Source organism: Drosophila innubila, assembly GCF_004354385.1.
Source record: "Drosophila innubila isolate TH190305 chromosome 2L unlocalized genomic scaffold, UK_Dinn_1.0 4_B_2L, whole genome shotgun sequence".
Taxonomy (NCBI): Eukaryota; Metazoa; Arthropoda; class Insecta; order Diptera; family Drosophilidae; genus Drosophila; species Drosophila innubila.
In genome coordinates this window covers 23246327-23264906 of record NW_022995372.1, presented here as the reverse complement: position 1 = coordinate 23264906, position 18580 = coordinate 23246327, and the positions used below count along the sequence as shown (strand labels likewise).

General features: G+C 33.9%; 1 protein-coding gene across 4 annotated transcripts in view; it reads right to left on the bottom strand.

Moving 5' to 3' along the window:
* The window catches only part of LOC117780335 (restin homolog), a 44900-nt gene extending 26420 nt beyond the window's left edge, over nt 1-18480 (bottom strand). For 2 of the 4 annotated variants that reach the window (XM_034616808.1, XM_034616809.1), the window contains exons 1-2: nt 18122-18480; nt 5743-5805 (exon numbers count right to left, since the gene is read on the bottom strand). In XM_034616808.1, coding sequence (XP_034472699.1) covers nt 5743-5805; nt 18122-18395 — 337 coding nt within the window. In that variant the 5' untranslated portion in view covers nt 18396-18480. Of the gene's footprint in view, nt 1-5742; nt 5806-12652; nt 12854-18121 lie in introns of those variants that run through there. The other 2 variants (XM_034616815.1, XM_034616811.1) reach the window with 2 other exon arrangements.
* Between the last annotated feature and the right edge of the window lie 100 nt (nt 18481-18580).

Here is an 18580-nt window from a genome sequence, read left to right as displayed (position 1 = left end):
CACGTATTCTATGTTAATATACTCAAAATAAAAATACAATTTTCATTTCATCATTTTGGTTTTCGCAAATTTGCTGCCGTGCTACGCAAGACGTGTTTCTCGGTCTCTTGCATAAAGGTGTCAAGTTTGTATTGCCAAAATACATACTAATGCATATGCATTAGCCGATTACGTGTATTAACTTGTCTATCTTAAATATATTAACATAAATTAAGTTTAGCAGGTGACAATCTGTGGCTTTAATAAATGTTAAGTGTCACTTTAACTGATTGCTAAAAAGAATGCTTTATGCTTATTTCATTTTTTAACAAAGAAAAATTTATCAAAAAAAATTAAGCAAGAGTAAAGAAAATCTGACTAACAAAATAATCTTGAAAGAACAAATATTGGAACAGTAAAACTGTATTTAAAATAAAATAAATTTTAGGAAATAAAATGTAAAATAAACTAAAAATTAATATTTAATTCTAAACTAAAGGATAAACACGATTAAAGTGAACGTACAAACTTTTTGACGCAAAATGATAGAAATTTCTGTAAAAATCAAAATTACCTTTCAGATAAAATTTAACTAGACTATGAAAATAAACGGGCATTAAAGTATCAGTAGATATGTCAGCTTAAAATGTCTAGCTGTCTACTTAATAATTATGCTCTTGCATATTAAAAAGATTTTGTGTCTTTACAAAGCCGATCATGTGGTGCATTTTGAGGGTCAATAAGTTGTAAAAATATTTTTGTATACTACATGTAACTTCTACAATTCACTTCACACTTTGCGCATATTCATCTGTTTTTATTTACACATATCGAGCTTATATAACACACTTAACAAATGGATGTATCTACATATTAGCTGCCTCATTATGCGCTCCACACCCACAAACATTGTCATAACAGATGACGGCTCATTAGGCTTTGTTAATTTGACAATATTTGGGCAACTGTATATTTCCCTCGCAAACAAAACGCTTTTCTCATGGTACTGGCAAAATCTACATACGATCTGATCTGCCTGTAGATACGATGAGAGATGCGGGGGCTCATAAATTGTGGGTAACGTCCATTGGCCGTTTAAGGTGCGAGCAACTGACATAGATACAAGGCATACAGATAAACCACCTGCGCAAATAGTTAACTGACATGTTGTAAGTGTGTGTGTGTGTGTGTTTTGGCACCCGCTCTATACAACAAGAGATACAGATACGACCATTGAGATACAGATACATTAATGCTCTTTTGCTTACCTGAGCTACGTCGACGACCTGTGGCCTCAAGATAATAATCATCTATGAACCGAAACAAAAAAACAAAGCACAATTTACAGTTACAGATACAGCATGCAAACAGCTGAGTGGAGGGGCATTCCACTAAAGGGAGAACACTTACAAGATGTGCGACGTCCATTGTCGGACAGCGTTGGTGTTGTTCGAGATTTAAGCGATCCGCGGCCGGACGAGAAGCGTTCCCAATCGGATGTGGGGGAGAGTGAGGAGCGCGTAAAGCGCTTTACAGTCTCTTGATAGAGATCTACGAGTATGAACACGATTCGCAGATGCATGCAATTTACATAAAATGTTACGAATATATTCATTTCTTATTGTTGTTTTCACTGTTGCTGTTGTGGGTGTGTTAACAACCGCGTAAGTTGCAAAGTAGTTGATTATTGCTGGTTTTAGTTTCGGGTGGAGCTCATTTCGTATCTGTTTACTTTGAGCTTGTTATTAGTTAATAATTAATAATTAACGAATTTGTGTTAATCACATACAACGAAGCGTTTCCAAATTATTATTATGTATGTGAAAGTTTTACCTGATCTCTGGGTGATTTCATTTTATTGTTTAATCAGTTATTAGCCCGCAAGCAATTTAGGAGAAAGAAGTTCTCAGTCTAAACTCAACTGAACTGTGAGCTAGAAAGGTGCATCTTATAAACCGAAAAGTCTTTTAATATTTCAGCGAAGAACTTGTCATAACGGTCTAAGAAGACAGATAAACAGCTGTGTAGAAAGAAATTTTCATAGAAAACGACTCAAGAAGTGGAAATGATTTGGAGGAGCCAAATTTTGTTTCCATTTACTATATATATATATTAAAAGAACATAATATATTTTCAATATTTTCCTTTAAAAATCTAATATTTTATAGGAATAGTTTAAAATTGTTAAGGTCTGAGCATAAATACAAAGTATTCCATTTAAATTCTTTTATAATAATAATACAAAAAAAAAAATGATCAGCAATATCTTAATTTTAGTAAGAATAGTATTTAGAAGAGTTTGGTTTCTGTTAGAGAGCCCTTAGTGTATTTTAAAATAAAAATAAGATAGACTGATATTTTTCTAGTTAACAGCTAAATTTATTTAAGAATATTATTAAGAATTAATTTGTTGTATAGAGTTCTCCCATCTACCTTTCCATAATATCTTTACCTATGCTATTTTTTTAATAATTTATGCCAACATAACCGATTCTAATTGAAAACCTAAATCAATCAAGAATCCCATACGTTTGATTGGTTTAGGAAATCATTAAGCAGCATTCGACAGCAAATTAAATAGAAACCCAGACAAAAGAAACTCTTTTTCTATAATTTGTTGCAACAACTGGAAAAGTAGCTACCGCTATGAAATTTCATAGCCGTAGTCATAAAGTGTGCTCCGTTACGAGACGTTCTCTCTTTTTTGGACGACACAAATTGCAATGTGGCAATTTGCTGCGGCAAATGTTGCTGACTGGCTCTGTGGCTTCTGCAGTGACTTTCAAATCAATTGTCGTAAATTTTCAAGAGCCAAATATAAAAGCATAAATCAATTAAATTGTCGACAGTTTGGTAACGTTTGGTTTTTGTTGTCAGATGCTCGAACAGCTGCAGTTAAGAAAGCACAAAATTTATACATTTTCTTCATTTCAATTGCACGATTTTGTGGTTTCCGCTTAATTTTCAACTGCATGACGTATACGCCATGTAGCTGTAGTTAATTGTGTTTTGGCTCAAATTGGCGCTTTTTTCAATTTATTTTGCAGCGTGTGTTGTGTGGCTAAAATTAATGTATGTATGTAACTGGAAGATGCGCGCCTCAGGCCTATGCTACTGCCATTTTTTTTTGTTTGCGTCTAAGCCAAGCTAATCAAGTGGCCAAACGGTAGCCGAGCATGACTTGGCCAAAACATAAACATAAGCATAACAGCAACTTCAAGGTTCAATTGTTGCTTAAAAGATACATACATTGATCTCCCCTCCCCTTCTCATTGTCTGTCTGCCAGGCTGTCTGAGTGCTTTGCGTGTGTATGTGTGATTGGACGGTCAAGACAATTTGTTATTATTCTATTATATTTCGTGACGCTGGCAATTTTTAATTATCACAACAGGCCAATGTATCTGTATCTGTATCTAATATGGCTCCTTCAATTTTCTTTCTACATTAAACAAAAAAACCAAAACTTTCACTGTGCCCAAGCAGGCGAAACTCTTGAGTTTTCAATTGGCTTTTAGCCAACTATTTTTTTTATTCAGGCCTCCTCAAATACTCGAGCGTCTGTTTATTTTATATGTATACGTTTAAATAATATAAAACAGACCTTCAATGTCAGTCTGTGTATCGCTTCGTGCTAATAGATCGACCAGTTGCGATATGTTAGAACCTTCACTAATCGTAAGCTTTGTTGGTTATCTGAATTGTTAATTTGTATTATATATTTTGTATTTTATTTTTGTTTTTTAGCATTTAACTGTGAAACGTTAGCGAGCTGCTAAAATACATTTGTGTTGACAATTTCCTTGCGTTGACATTCAGTGTCTACACTAATGAACTCATGTATCTGACAGATACGCAATGAATCATCAAAGCTGCCGCTGCTGTTGTTGTTTTTTGTTGTTGTTATTGCAAGTTGCAACTGCGAGTGAGTGTGGCGCCCCAAGTCTATGTTAGCCTAATGTGGTTTTGGCCAAAACGCATCAAACGCCGACCCACTTTGCGCATGATTCTGGCCAAATGGATGGACGCGTCCATTTATGGATCCGCCATCCGAACGAATCGATTGTGAATCGGATCGGGCATGCGTTCAATCGATAAATCACTGTGCTCATTATCTATTGAAATGATTAAACAACATTTAATTAAACTAAAATCTGTGTGTGCTTGCTTCGCGCAGCGTGTAGGTTGTTGCAGCTATCTCAATTTGAGATGCAGATGCAATTGTATCTCAGCTTGACTGTGGTCGCTGCGCTCGTTCAACGACTCTCGTCCCACAGTGTTTTTTTTTTTTCTGGACATATTGTGCATGACTTACATGACTTTTCGGCATGTAAATGCAAATCTCTTTTTGCTGTTTTGCTGCGAATGCCGACAACAGTTGTTGCTGACTGTGGGTAGTATTCAACAAAGCCCCTAAAGCGCCGCTGAATTGCTTAAGCAAGTACAGTGCAGCCTCACAAAAACGACTATGGATTTATAAGTACTTTGGTCAAAATCTAGTCATAAAAAATATGGAAATTTCGATATCTAAAATTTATTAGTTAATTTTAGTCTTTACGCTTTTCAATTATTTATGTATTAATATTAATTTTTTTTAAATGACGGCAATAAATTGCTTTAATTTCACTTAGTTAATCCTCACTGCAGATCTAAAATGCCATATATTTTATTGCAATTAATTTAATTATCTTTATTGAGCAGGCAATAATTGCATTTGATTTTCTATGGTAATAATCTTTGATATTTTCAACACTCGCTTTTTAATATGACATTTAAATGTTTAGAATTTCACCAAATGGAAAACTGGTTCTAGACTGTTGTTGTGGGATATGTTATGGAATTTGGCTGCTTACGTGACGCGGGTGCTGCGTAGTTGTTGGCCAGGTTTTCACGAAGCGCCCAAACCACTTTAGAAGGCGTTACTTATGAATACATATTATATTAAAAGTATAAATATTTGACAGCTACAAAACAATAAAGACAAAATTTGTGGAGAAACATATTTATATATATATATTGGATATACCGGTAATAACCTATTGAGAAATCCCCAGCAATCCTCCTCTCCACCAATTGTCTATACTCGTTTTAAGTTTGTGTGTTGACCTGTCGCGTATTTCACATTACAATTTAAATTGTATAATTTCTGTACGCATATGTTTAGAACGTGTTTAGCATTTAAAAAACAACTGGAAAGACCTCAACTGAGAAGGGCAAACTCAGTTTATTTCTGTGTCTCAAATTTGCTTAATGAAAATCATTTTTGAATTGTTCACTTTTCAGGGCAATAAACGATTAAAATTATAGCTAATTCAATATTTTTATAGTTGCCAGAAAGTCGTAACGAGTCGTCACCCATTGAGGTGATCGTGAAACTGTTTAGACATTTGTAGATTGACTTCAGTTGTTGCATACACAAGTAAGTTCCTAACTTATTTGGTATTGCAATAGATCAATGAACTAATTGGTATTAAATATTAAACAAATTAGGATAGAGATATAAATCAACTGATTTTAAAGTTGAACTGAGTCAGTTGAATTTTTATTAATTTCCCATGTTCGTTGTTAAATTCTTAGCTATTAATATTTTTCAATAAGTTACATAAAATGTAACAGTATAAAGAGTTGTTAATTAACCCATCATAAGCAATTAATTAATGCCATGTCATGAATTAAATAATCTTATGAAACGCATTTCAAAAACCAAATGTAAAAGATGAAGATAAAAGTGATAAATATGCAAATAAATTAAATGGTTTGTTTACCTGTGTACGCCGAATTGATCGAACTCAAATTGTCATCGCTTTCACGACTCATGCTGTTTGTATCTATAAATAAAACGAAATAACGTATAACGGAAGCAAAGAAATTAAATAAATAAATAAATAAAATATAAATCAGAAAGAAATATACATACAACAAATCAGGCATAACAAAGTAACAATTAACAATAACGCATTTTTTTGAAGAGAGCACATGCGAGCACCCAAAATGGTCAAAAATTAAATTAAAATTAATGCTACTTACGCACCACAATGGAGAATACGCGAAAGAAATCCGCACCACAATAAATGGCGTCAATACAAATGATATTAAGAAAAACTCAAAGGTTCATTATATTTAGGGCAAACCGGGGCAGACAACAGGGCAACTATAGTAATTGGCCAAGAAAGCAAACGGCGGCACAACAACAAAAAGCGCAAATGTGCAAATAGCAATTAGTTGCCAGACAAAGTTTCAGACTCAACTCAATATATGTATACACTTTGTATATATCTAGTATATATGGTATTTTCCTAGTGTGTGGGCTGGAACAAGCGCAGTTAACAAATTGCACAGTTAAGCAAGTAATATAAACACTGCACTGGTTAAGATAACAAAAGACTCCGACAGACAGACAGACAGGTGAATGTATCGGCGAGTTACTCGTACATATGCAAAAGCGATTGTCTGTCAGAGATACATACTTTGCTGATATAAAGATACTCGATACTTGTTGCCACACGCGCAAGCATCTTTAGTAAAATCTCTGGCATAATCCATCAACTTAAGACCTTTAACTATCAAAAACCCGTTTTCTCCCCAAACGAAACTAGACACCATTTTAATGACCTATAAAATACGTCAATGCGAACTCACTAAATTTAACTCAAAATCACAAATCAGCATTAGTAAATCGTTCTCCGACTTCTGACTTTTTGCCGGCGTTTCGAGTATCGAACATATACGAGTACTCATGAAGTCACTCAAAAAATGCCGGTTGATTGCAAATTGTCTACGTACTCAAAATTTAGCAAAAATACCCAGCACAATTACTGATACCTCAGGTCAACTAAAGACAGAAGGGAATCTACTGAATTAAGATAATTCTAGAAAATGTATTAATATTTTTTATACTTTCCATCAACTTGTTAAAATCTTCTTTAATAAAGAATTGAACTATCAATATATATAAATCTCTTTGTCCAACTGACTAACTGACTAAGCATTACACAGGCCAAGCCGTTTGACGTGCGACCTTGAAATTTGGGGACAAAATACCTACGATAAATTTATCGTGGGATAAGGCGGCTCTAAAAATTCGAACTGCAAGTGCGTTTAATTTATGTTTTTTAGTGAGTATTTCTTAGTCAATCAATGTTTTGTTTGTCGTTTGGTTGCTGAATAATTAACAACAAAATGAGACACGACAGATCGCAGAATAAACAAACGTGCAAAGCAATAACTGAATATAGAATTCAGGATTTTTTTTTGTTTTGTTGTCTTTTCATTCGATAATTTGTTGTTGATGTTGTCTGCTTAAATGATTGAACATTAATAATATATTTATGTACAACTCAATACAAAAGGCAAACAGTTGCCGCGTGTCTCTTCACTTTGAAATGAATGAAGAAAAATAAAACAACTTAATTACATTTTTCGCTTTATGCCAAAAATTATGAAAAGAGCCTTCAAATTTGGCCAAAATACAATTAAGAGTTGAAGTAATTTGTTGCTTTTGGCCAGTAGCCATAAATAATACCACAAATATTTTATTATTATTTTTGTTTTTTAATATTTCTGTAACAAATTATGCAACCCACACGCAATTGAAAGTCGCTTTAGGGGCTGGGCATTCAATCAAATGACTGTGGGCGATCGTTAAATTGTTAACTGTTTTCGGAGTAAAATGCAGACAAACCGGGGCATTAATTAGGCAGCAGATATTAATGATTAAAAGTAGATAGAATCAGTGGATTTTTAAGAAAATATGCAAAAAAAAAAAAAAAAACGTTGCTCATTGAAGCCTTGTTTCCTGGGGAAGTTATGACAGTCAAATAAAGCTATACTTTAGAATCTTTTGTATTATTTAAGGAAATACACTTAGCAACATGTTTAATGGTACTTTGTAGTGCCACGTTTAATAATTGCAACGCGTTACGACTCACTGTTTTGTCCAAGTGTGTGTGTGTGTGTGTGTCTGTGTTTTAGTACCGGTAAGTGACACGTTAATTTATTTGCCTTAAGCTTAGAACAATATCGTATTCAAAATAATTAAAAGCAGTCGAGTGTGTGCACAACAATACAAACAAAACGAAACGAATATAAAAAAAACCATTCGCAAGTGATTAAAATTGTTGCTTAATTGTTAAGCGCACAACTTTTGATGCTTCGTAGGCCGTTGAAGTTATTTTTTAACTTGAGCAGCAGCTAGAGCATGAAGTCAGTAATTCTCTTATCCTCTCTCTCCATCTCTGAGCCAAAGATTAGAGCATTCTCCATAAGTTCTCACTTCATAACTTCAAACGTTAATGGTTGGGTGGCCCACATCCTCTTGGGAGCCACAGGTTGGCCATAAACATAATGAACTCTGTCATTAGGCGCACATTACAAGCTCAAAAGGTTAATAATTTATTGGCCACACCAAACAACAATAAGCCAAACAACATTTTCTTGTGGAATCAGCGTCGAAATAGCAACAAAATTCATGGCAATAATGGGTTTGTTTACGCCAAAATAAAAGCGGCTTAGAACTTTTTGGTAAACGCAGAGAAAGCAAAGAAGCGCAAAAGATCATAAATAAGTAAATATAAAAATATTTTATTTTAATTTTTTTTAGTTTGAAAAATTAAATGACATTTGCAAAAAGTTTATTAAATATAATACATACAGGCTAAAAATGGTGGGTCATAAAAATTAATTAACCAAATGCGGCAACACCTTAAACTGACCAAAAAGAAACTGTAAGTAAATTACAAAAAGGCAAAAAAAAAGTAAAAGATGCCGGCGGAAAAACAAAAAGGTGTGTGGAAATGCAATTAGCAAGCGATTTGATTGCCATAATACTGAGAGTCTCCGCCTTTTTGGATCGCGTAGCAATTAAAGAGTCGTAATAATTTATAGTATGTTATGCATGCAGCATTGCCGGCTAATGATGCGTATGCGTAACACATCAGCAACAAATAATATTACTCATACGCCACCCACACGGATGCGCGTTGCGTTCTAGAGCAAATACAAACACACAAACAGAAACAAACACTTAGTGTTAAGTTGAGCTGAGCTCATTGCGCTAAAATGGCTACAAAATAAATAAAATAATAATCAACAAATAGGTAAACAAACCGTTCAAACAGCGGACACATTGAGAATGACGCCAGAATCTATTGTTAATTTTTCACAAAAACCCAAAAAGAACACTCTTAAAATATATCTCTAGCTACCAATATAAAATGGTTTTATGTGGCACATGGTCTTGCTTAGCTATGGGATGAGCACTCGCTGACTTTTAAGTGAGTGATTTGGGTTTTTGTTAAGGTGTCGCACAAATATGGCAATAGACTTGTAACGTTTTGCGCCCACAAACCTAGCACAGCTGCCATTTCAAATGTCTAGAAATAATATATATCAAATTGGTTAGATTCAGTTGTGTAAGCGAGGGAGGCGGCGACGTCACCGCATTTTCTCCATATGGGTATCCCATAAAATATTGTGTAAGTTCTAGAAGTGCGAAAGATCTTTTGCGACTTAAAGAAATAAACAAAACTTAGCGTAAAGCTTAAGCAACTCAGATTTAAGCTAGTTAGCAGTTACATCGAAAAAATATCGATAGGTATTTAACAAACTTAACTAGTGTTTGTTATGCTCTCAAATATTAAAAAAAAAAAATGATCTGTAGATTTTCTTTTGATAGATTTTGTTAATATAAATATTTTATGATTCATTTAAATATTTAAAAATTTAAGAGTCTGTATGTTTTTTTATTTGAATTGAAATTTAATTAAGAGTAGCATACAATATATTTCAGTTGTTTAGAACTGTTGACAGAGAGCTGAAACAATGATATCAATTCAATTTGCAGTCTTTTGTGCTCTAGATAATGCCCAAATGCATTTACTGAAAGCTTTAAGCTGTCAAAAATTAAAAAGCTTAGTGATCTATCATTACTTGGAGATAAGTTTGCAAAGCATTCTGAGTAAAAAAGCTATTTAAAATTTTGATTTCCTAAATCTGATTTGCATTGCTTTATTTATCACAATTGTCTAATTCAAATTCAAGCATGATCAAATTTAATATCAACATATGAAAGATAAGAAGCCAAAAACAAAAAAAACACTCAGACACTTTGAGCTGCAAAATTAGTTGAACAGAGATTTAAAGATCTTCAGGGTTTATTAGTATTTGAAATTTGAAATTCTTATTTACATTTTACAACGACCTCATCAGTTAAGACCAACTGCAAATGAAGGTAAAAAATGTGACTCCTACTTTAATGCGTATGCTTTTATGTTTGACATGTTTACCTCCCAATTGGGGACTCTCAAGATAGCGTGTACAACTAGTAAATTTTGGACTGGCAATGCTGGCAGCCCGTATGAAAAATAAAAATGCTGTTTATTCGGTCTCTTTATCAGTTGTCATGAGCAGCCGGTGCGATAGTAAGAACAGAAAAAAAACAAAAAAAAGTAACACAAATATTCGTTTATGTTGATAAAATGCCATTAACAATAACAACAAAAATGCCAAAGCAATTGTCTCGTCCAATGTTTATACATGTACACGAAAAATTGCCAAATTTTGTGTGCTATATAATCTACACATTCGGGAGTTGAATCTACAAGAAAGTCTTCCCAATACATTCTCCTCTCACTGGCGACAACAATGCGATGTTGTCCAAGTCGCGTCCGGCCGAAAAGAAAGCCCAACGGACAGTAGAAAGTTGGCAATTCGACAGCCGGCTAATTTGCATTAAGTCTTAGCAAGTAAAACGATTTGGATACAAGACGTCACAGCACATGGCCAAATTAACAATTAACAGCTTTTTGGTTGACAACAAACACAAAACATTTGCGCAATATGTTAATCACATTGTTTTTGCATTTAATTTTAAAGGGCAAAAACTCTGTTGTAACGTCTGGGAAAGTTAACCAAATTGTATATATTTGTATACCCTGTAATGTGTTTTTAGATGGGCATAATCGAGTGAGAAAGAGAGGAAATTCAGAACGTGTGACGCATTTGGCATTTGAACCGCCCGCATTTGCCCCCATTATGCTATTTGACCTTCACAAAACTCAAAGTAGCTGACGAATTTCCAGTAAGCTTTTGATTTCTACAGAGATTGCAAATAAAAGAGCAACGATTCATTTTGTTAAATTACAAAGAACATATTCTACTGAAATGATGTATAAGGTTTTCAGCTGGTTTGTCAGCATTTAACAACTATATTTAAGCTGATACTTTAATGAAGTTTCGGGTCTCATAACTATTATAAGAAAAAGGTAGCAAAATGAATTAAAACAGTTATTTAATGACTTTAAATATTTAAATCGTATCAAAAATTTTTTTGACTTTTCGACAAAAACTACGAGTTATTATAAATTAATTATTATTAAAACTGTTTTTTATTTTTTATCCATTTAAAAGTGTTATACTGAATTTCTTACAGGGCATTTAGCTGTCTTGTCAAATATTAACCACTGTTTTTCCCACTTTGCAGCCTTATGCATTTCGTGTCTATTTTATGCAGTCAAAATATAAATAAACAATAATACATTTTTATACATAATTAGCGGTTAACCGCAAATTACAATATAGCAAAAGTCCGGCTTATGTTTTCGTTGTTATTGTTATAGTTGTTTTCATTGTTGTTGCTTAGCTTTTACTTGAGACGCGGCGACAACTTTGTTGTAGTTTTGAATTTTTAGTGTCTGGTATTGAACGAGAACTAAGGTTAGTATTGTGGCCAAAACAAAATACGTTATTAGCCAGATGATTGCCAATGCTTGAGACAGACTGGAGACATCAACAAAGTTGGCCTATTTAAAAGAGTATTATCGACTTAACGGCAACAAATGTCTGACTAATTGCTATCAAAGCGATTAACAAACTATTCTTGAGTGTTCATTAAAACAGGTAAACGTGTTGCTGCATTAACAATCTAACAACTAGTAATTAATGTAGTTAAAGTCAGGGTTAAAATTGTCAAGAGATTGCCAGCTCAAAAGTACGGGGAAAATCTTTAGATAGCTGCAGGGAGCAGCCTTTTATTCATAAATAAATAAAATGAGATAGTTAGTTTCTAGCTGAAAACTGTCGAAAAAGTCGCTTCCTTGACATAGAAGCTTGACAAACCCACAAAAGGCACTAAATCTGTGCGACAAAAAGATAAGAAATATGCTGTTTTATATTGATTAAGGATAGCAAAAACAATAACTAAGTGTGACCCATTCACAATTATCTTATCACTAATGCAATAAAACTGAAATATTTAACAGAAAAATTAAGACATCGTTAGCAATTTTTGTGAAATATAAATAATAACAACAATATATATTTTTTAAATAAAAAATTACTTAAAAATATGCTTTGTAAAGACAGCTGCTGCCAATAAACCATAAATTCAAGGTCATACAAATATGATAACAACGACAACAATCGAAACAGACACAAGATACATTTACGCATACAGTTCGTCGATGTTCAATCGATCAACATATTTTATACAAAGATACAAGAGTATCTTTTATAAGGCAACTGGCAGAAAGAAGACAATTTCACAGCACACTTGGAGAGCACAGTTTCGCATATATCCCATTTAGGGCAACATTGAGGGACAACAACAATATTAGGGTCACAACTTTTACTTTCAGATTTTGTTTCTGTCTTTTGTTTCACGCTTATCAAAAAATTCACCTTTGCAAATTGTTGAGATTGAAATTGTTAATTTGTTGTATATTTTTGCGAATTCACTATATGGTAGTATATAGCCGTGTCTTTCAGTTAGAGCCAGTGCTGGCCAGTTGTGTTGCCCACATCTATCGAGCTGTTGCCAATTTAAAACGCGTCCGTCTCGCGAAAAGTCGTTGAAGTTACTGAAAACTCAAAGTTTTGCAAACTTGACAAGAGCACGAGTACACAGCGAGCTTTGCGAGAGTGAGTGAGCGTACGAAAGAGCGACAAATAGAGAGCCCGTAGAAAAGAGCGCGAGAGCGCATATGAACCAAGCTTTGTAGCGTAGTGTTGCTGCCGTCTATGTAAGTGTATGTGTGGCAACGCTGTTTTTATTGAATAAACGACAACACGAAACACCGTAAAGCTATTTTTTTTTTTTTTATTTTAGCTCGTAACACGGACGCGTACTTTAATAATTTTCGCAAACAAAAGCGGAGCGCTGATCGTCTCTTTATTGCGGGGCAAAGCTCTGCTAGAGTTGCCACAGTTTACGAGTGTAATACCCTATAGCAAAGAAATGAGTAGAGGCGTTTTATAATAATAATACTAAACCAGCTTGATAGAAAGTTCATAAATTTCAAAGATATTTCCAATTCCCAGATAAAATATCTAAGAGCCAGAAATTTAACTTGAAGATATTTTAAAACAAAATGTATAAAAATAAAATAACAAAAAAGATATTAAACATTAAACTAGATTTTAGTCATTTTTCTGTTTCTTCTAATATTTACCTTAATGCATAGCGAAATACTTTCATGATTATTGAACAGCCTTGATACTTGGGTATCCGCTTAAATTCGCTTTAGTACGTTGATGTTGGCCAAAGATTTTCACTTTCCATATGTAATATCTAAATGCATATTCGATTATTTTTCATTTTCATCTTTTATAAATCGAGGGTATTTACAAGTCGATTTTTTTTTCGCAAATACTTAAACATTGGCAATGGGTGCGTGCACTGATTGATGATCATGGCGCCCATATAATGCCGTCTGGCTTTTAAGTTAAAATTGACTTTTAGCACTTATCGTGTCGCAAGGCAAAAAGTGAATGTTTTCGTTTGAAAGATTCTAAAAGAAAGGGATCTTGTCGAGGGGCAATGCAATGTACTTTATAAACAAATCCTATAGATACTATAAATAAATTAAGAAATGAGTACGTGAATCATTAAAGTTCTCTGCCGTGTCATGATAATTGTGTATCTGCAATTAGAGACGCCACAATTAAAGTTCAACATGATCTCAAGTTGTAAGCAGTTATCCACTCAAAGATCACGGATGTATCCACCCATTAGAGGCTTATGACGATCCAATCTTAAGTCAAAGACAAATGAGCTTACAGTTTTCTGTAGCACATACATTTTTCATTAACTTAATGTGGAGAGCATGCTTGTTTCCGATCAAGATCAATAAAAAAATGACATAAGCTCAGCTAGAAAGTGGGAGATGGGAAAAGACGACTGAGGCAGGGTGCTTCTCTCTCTACATCTCTCTGCCTGTCTGTGTGTGTTTGTGTGTGTCAAATGCGCAGTGCAAAACTTGACAAAAATAAGTACGAGTATATAGAAAAAACAACAACAACAACAACATCAATTCGTGTGTCATCATCGCCTCGCCTGACAGAGAGATCACAGAACACAGAACACAAATTCAATTATGAGTGCTACATTTTATAAGCAGTCCCCAGTTTCCGATCCCCAAACCTCTTTCCCATTCCCCATTTCCCACATAGAGAACGGGTAAATGATGTGCGCCACTGTGCGGTGATTGAAGATCGGTGATCGTTTGCTCGACTGCGGGTTTTGAAATTGAGTGTGTTGAGAGATAAATGACAGGTACATGCAAGTACCTAAGTGTTTCACTTCAAAGTGGCATTTATATGCCCTTTTAGAGAAATGCGATCACTTTATTAGAAAGTTTACAATTTATTTTGGAAGGAATCTGCAATAATTTGTGTCAATATACTTGAAACTATTCTTTGCAATATCAGACAAGTATAGAATACCAAAAATTTATAAGCCAATTGGAAATTTAGGCATCAGTCACGATATCTGCCGTAAAGCTTCTTAAGATATTAGCAAAACTATTTATTATATCCTAATTAAGCGATTTTACAGCTTAAGAAAATATTTATCGTACAAATTGTATACCAGGGGTTCTTCAGAGTTTAAAAATATTAAAAAATACACTCCTGCTCAAAATTATACGACACCTCGAAAATTTTAGTTTCGACCCTCGCAGAAGAAGGGGAAAGCATAGTTAAACAAAATAAAGTATGGAGACTAATAGCAAAAAGAGTTCTGCACAAAAGCTGCTGTTCTTATCTCTAATTGCATCTTTTGTTTTTAAGTAACGGATAAAAATGCACAAAAGGTCTATTTTAGGCTTGCTTGCAATTGTATCAAAATTATACGACACATTTCAATTTTCTTTATTTAGTTAGAGTTTTATTTATTATTTTATATTAATATTAATACATAACTAATAATTAATAATTAATAGAGCCGCCTTGAGCTTTTGCCACCTCAAAAAGTCTTTTAGGCATTAAATTAATTAAATTCTTTAGGATGTTATGGTCTAAAAGAGACCATTGCTTCAAACTTTCGTGTTTAAGATTGTCAACGGTATCAAATTTTTTATTTTTCTCATAGACTCGCCTGACTAAGATTCCCCAAATGTTTTCTATTGGGTTCAAGTCCGGGGCCAGTCCAACACATTAACAGATTACCTATTAAAAAAGCGCTGCGTCTCTTGGCTCCGGTGCATAGGTACATTATCTGGCATATAAACAAAATCTCTTTCTCCATTTTCTTCCAAAATGGTAAAAGACGATCTTCCAATACCTTGATATAATCCTTGCTTTTCATTCTTCAACTTGTGGAGCAGAGGTCAAGCGTTCCAGACTTCTGGAATGCTCCCCAAACCATGGCGGATCTGCCTCCGAAATTGCGTTTGGAAAACATCAGAGGTTCCTTGAGCAGATCTCGCCAATACTGTCGAGAACCATCTGGGCCGTCCAGATAAAATTTTTTTTCATCAGAAAAATTATTTAAACAAAACTGTTGCACAAAGTCTTGTGTTAAAATGAAGTTAAAATAACATACCGAGGCCCAGTTTCTCTCAAGCTATTTTCTAAAATTGAAGACGAGCTATTTTATGGTTAGGTTTAAGGAACGGAGCCTTTTTAAAACACCTCTAACAATAGTTTCGGAGGATTGCAGAGTCCGCCACACCTTCATGCGTGACACACGCTTACGGCAACATGCAGTAAGTGTAGAGCAAGATCCAAAAAAGTTCCTTGCTCTCTTTGTTATACGACGTTTATCGCGGTCATCCAACTTTGGTTTTCTCCAAGAGCTCCGGTTGATACCATATTTTTCCAGATCTTTCAAAAAATTGGAAATTACACATCGGGTTCGACCTACTATTCGGGATATTTAGCTTATACTAAACCCGGCTTCATTGTAGGCCTTTATTCGCCCCATTTCTTCATTGTTCAACAACGTTCCACGCGGAATTTTATTCAAAATGCATCAAATATTAAAAAGAAATATAAAAAAACTTTATGTGCACAAAACTCTTCTCTCTAGCCGCAATAATTGAAATGTGTCGTATAATTTTGATACAATTGCAAGCAAGCCTAAAATAGACCTTTTGTGCATTTTTATCCGTTACTTAAAAACAAAAGATGCAATTAGAGATAAGAACAGCAGCTTTTGTGCAGAACTCTTTTTGCTATTAGTCTCCATACTTTATTTTGTTTAACTATGCTTTCCCCTTCTTCTGCGAGGGTCGAAACTAAAATTTTCGAGGTGTCGTATAATTTTGAGCAGGAGTGTAGTTTTCTTTAAACTAATATCGCGCATTTAAATAGAAAATTATCTATTTTAAAACATGACATTTTTAGTATCACAAAAATCTGAACTGACAGCTTTCTCATTTTTTTTTATAGCGATATACAGACAACTTCTAAATTTCAAAGAAACATTAAGTATTTATTCAAACTGTTAGGAATATTATTAAAAGAAAGTGTGTACTAACTTCGACTAAATGTTCTCAATAATTTCACTGCGTTTTTGGGATTGAAAAGAGCTTATGGATTGGAAACGAGACACTATCGCGGGGATTTTCGCGCTGCGGTTGCAACGACTGTCAATTGAATGGAACAACGTGTAATGAAAGACGACGACGACGACAATGAGGATCATGCGATTGACTAACATGACTATAAATAAATAAATACAAAGCATACCAAGTATATGGGCTATTAGGTCGATCTACGTTCGATATACGAGCTTAATAGTGATACAATCACATGGAGCTGCGGTTTGGCACAATTACGTGAATGAAATATGTCTGAGACGCCTCCATGTGGAGCATGGCTTAATTAAATTGGTAGCCGCATTATTTAATTGCCCGCAATGTTTCAATTTGGAAGCAAAAGCTCTGCAATTATGATGAGTTGAGCTGCGTGGGCGGTAATAGCTCTTAACTGTCAGTTAGACGGATGGGCAGACAGGCAGTCTGTCGAGAGGTAAACAATTCACAGAGTCTGTATGTTTGTTTATCGTCTGCCTTTTAATGGGCAAACGAGGCGATTCATTTGTTTACAAATAAAACAGTTGAAGTGCCAATTGTTGTTGGTAAACGTTTTAATTTAAATTAAGTTGACAAATGCCGCAAAACAAGCGTTGTTCTGATTTTTCTCTTTAAAATATTTCCCAGTACTTCAAGTAATTTCTAGTTTCTACTTATCTGTCTAAAAGCATTCCGAGTTCATTGCAAATTTGCTTTATTGTTGACGTGCATTTTCTTTATGGAAAGTCGTGGGTGCGTCATCGTTCAGATTAGATCGTTGCATTTACCGCTGGCTAGTGGGTGTTATACCTAAAACCAGCTGGCTTAAACCGGAATTACTGGCGACTAAAGACTAAGCTCGAATCGCTAGAGGTGACAAAAATTTATATAGATAACACAAATTTGTATCTGTATCAATAATATGATACACCGATAAAAATTTAAAAAAAAATTAAAATTTAATAATACATATTTAATATTTACGTTTACCAAAAATTTTAAAATAACTCTATTTCTTGATTTCATATAAAAAATTATGAAATATTTATTTAATTTAAACAACTCTTTGATAAAATTAATATTTTATTATATTAGATAGTATCTAATAGATACAAATGTATATATTGTCAAAATTTTAAAATGTTTAGGATCTATTCCATGATTTTTATTAAAAATTTTTAAATCATTTCAAAATTTTTTTTTGATTTTGAATAAAAAAATAAGAGTTAAATTTGTTTGGATTTTTCTACTTTAAAGTTGTAGGAAAATTCAGAATTCTGTTTTTCAGACGTCTGCTACGTTTTTAAAGGTCTTAAGGCTAAAAAAAATAGATATAATTGAAAACTTGACTTACCTCTGGGTGGAGGTCCCGTTTTTGGTGTTGTATGCGTACAACAGGGTCGTCCGATTTTCGATATCGAATTCGATGAGCCGAAGTTTGAAGGCGGCCTTTGCTTTATGGGTATGCCCGTTACAGACGCGGCCGGTGTGGGTATATTGGAGCGAGTCAATCCCTTGGGTATTTTTGAAGCAGTTGCTTCCGTTTCCGGTTCCGTTGCAGGCTTTATAGCTGCAGCTGTTGTTGCAACAACATCAACATTTGTCTCGCTTGCAGTTGCTTCACTCATTTTGCACTTTTATTTATCAACTTTCAACTTTTATAAGACACACGCGATCAAATATACAAACGATATAAAATTTGGCTAATATGAACTGCCAAAAATAACATATAAAACAATATAATTAGTTTGAATGCTGATTACTTACCTTTAAATTGTCTAAAAATAGGAATTTATATTTGATATATTTTTCA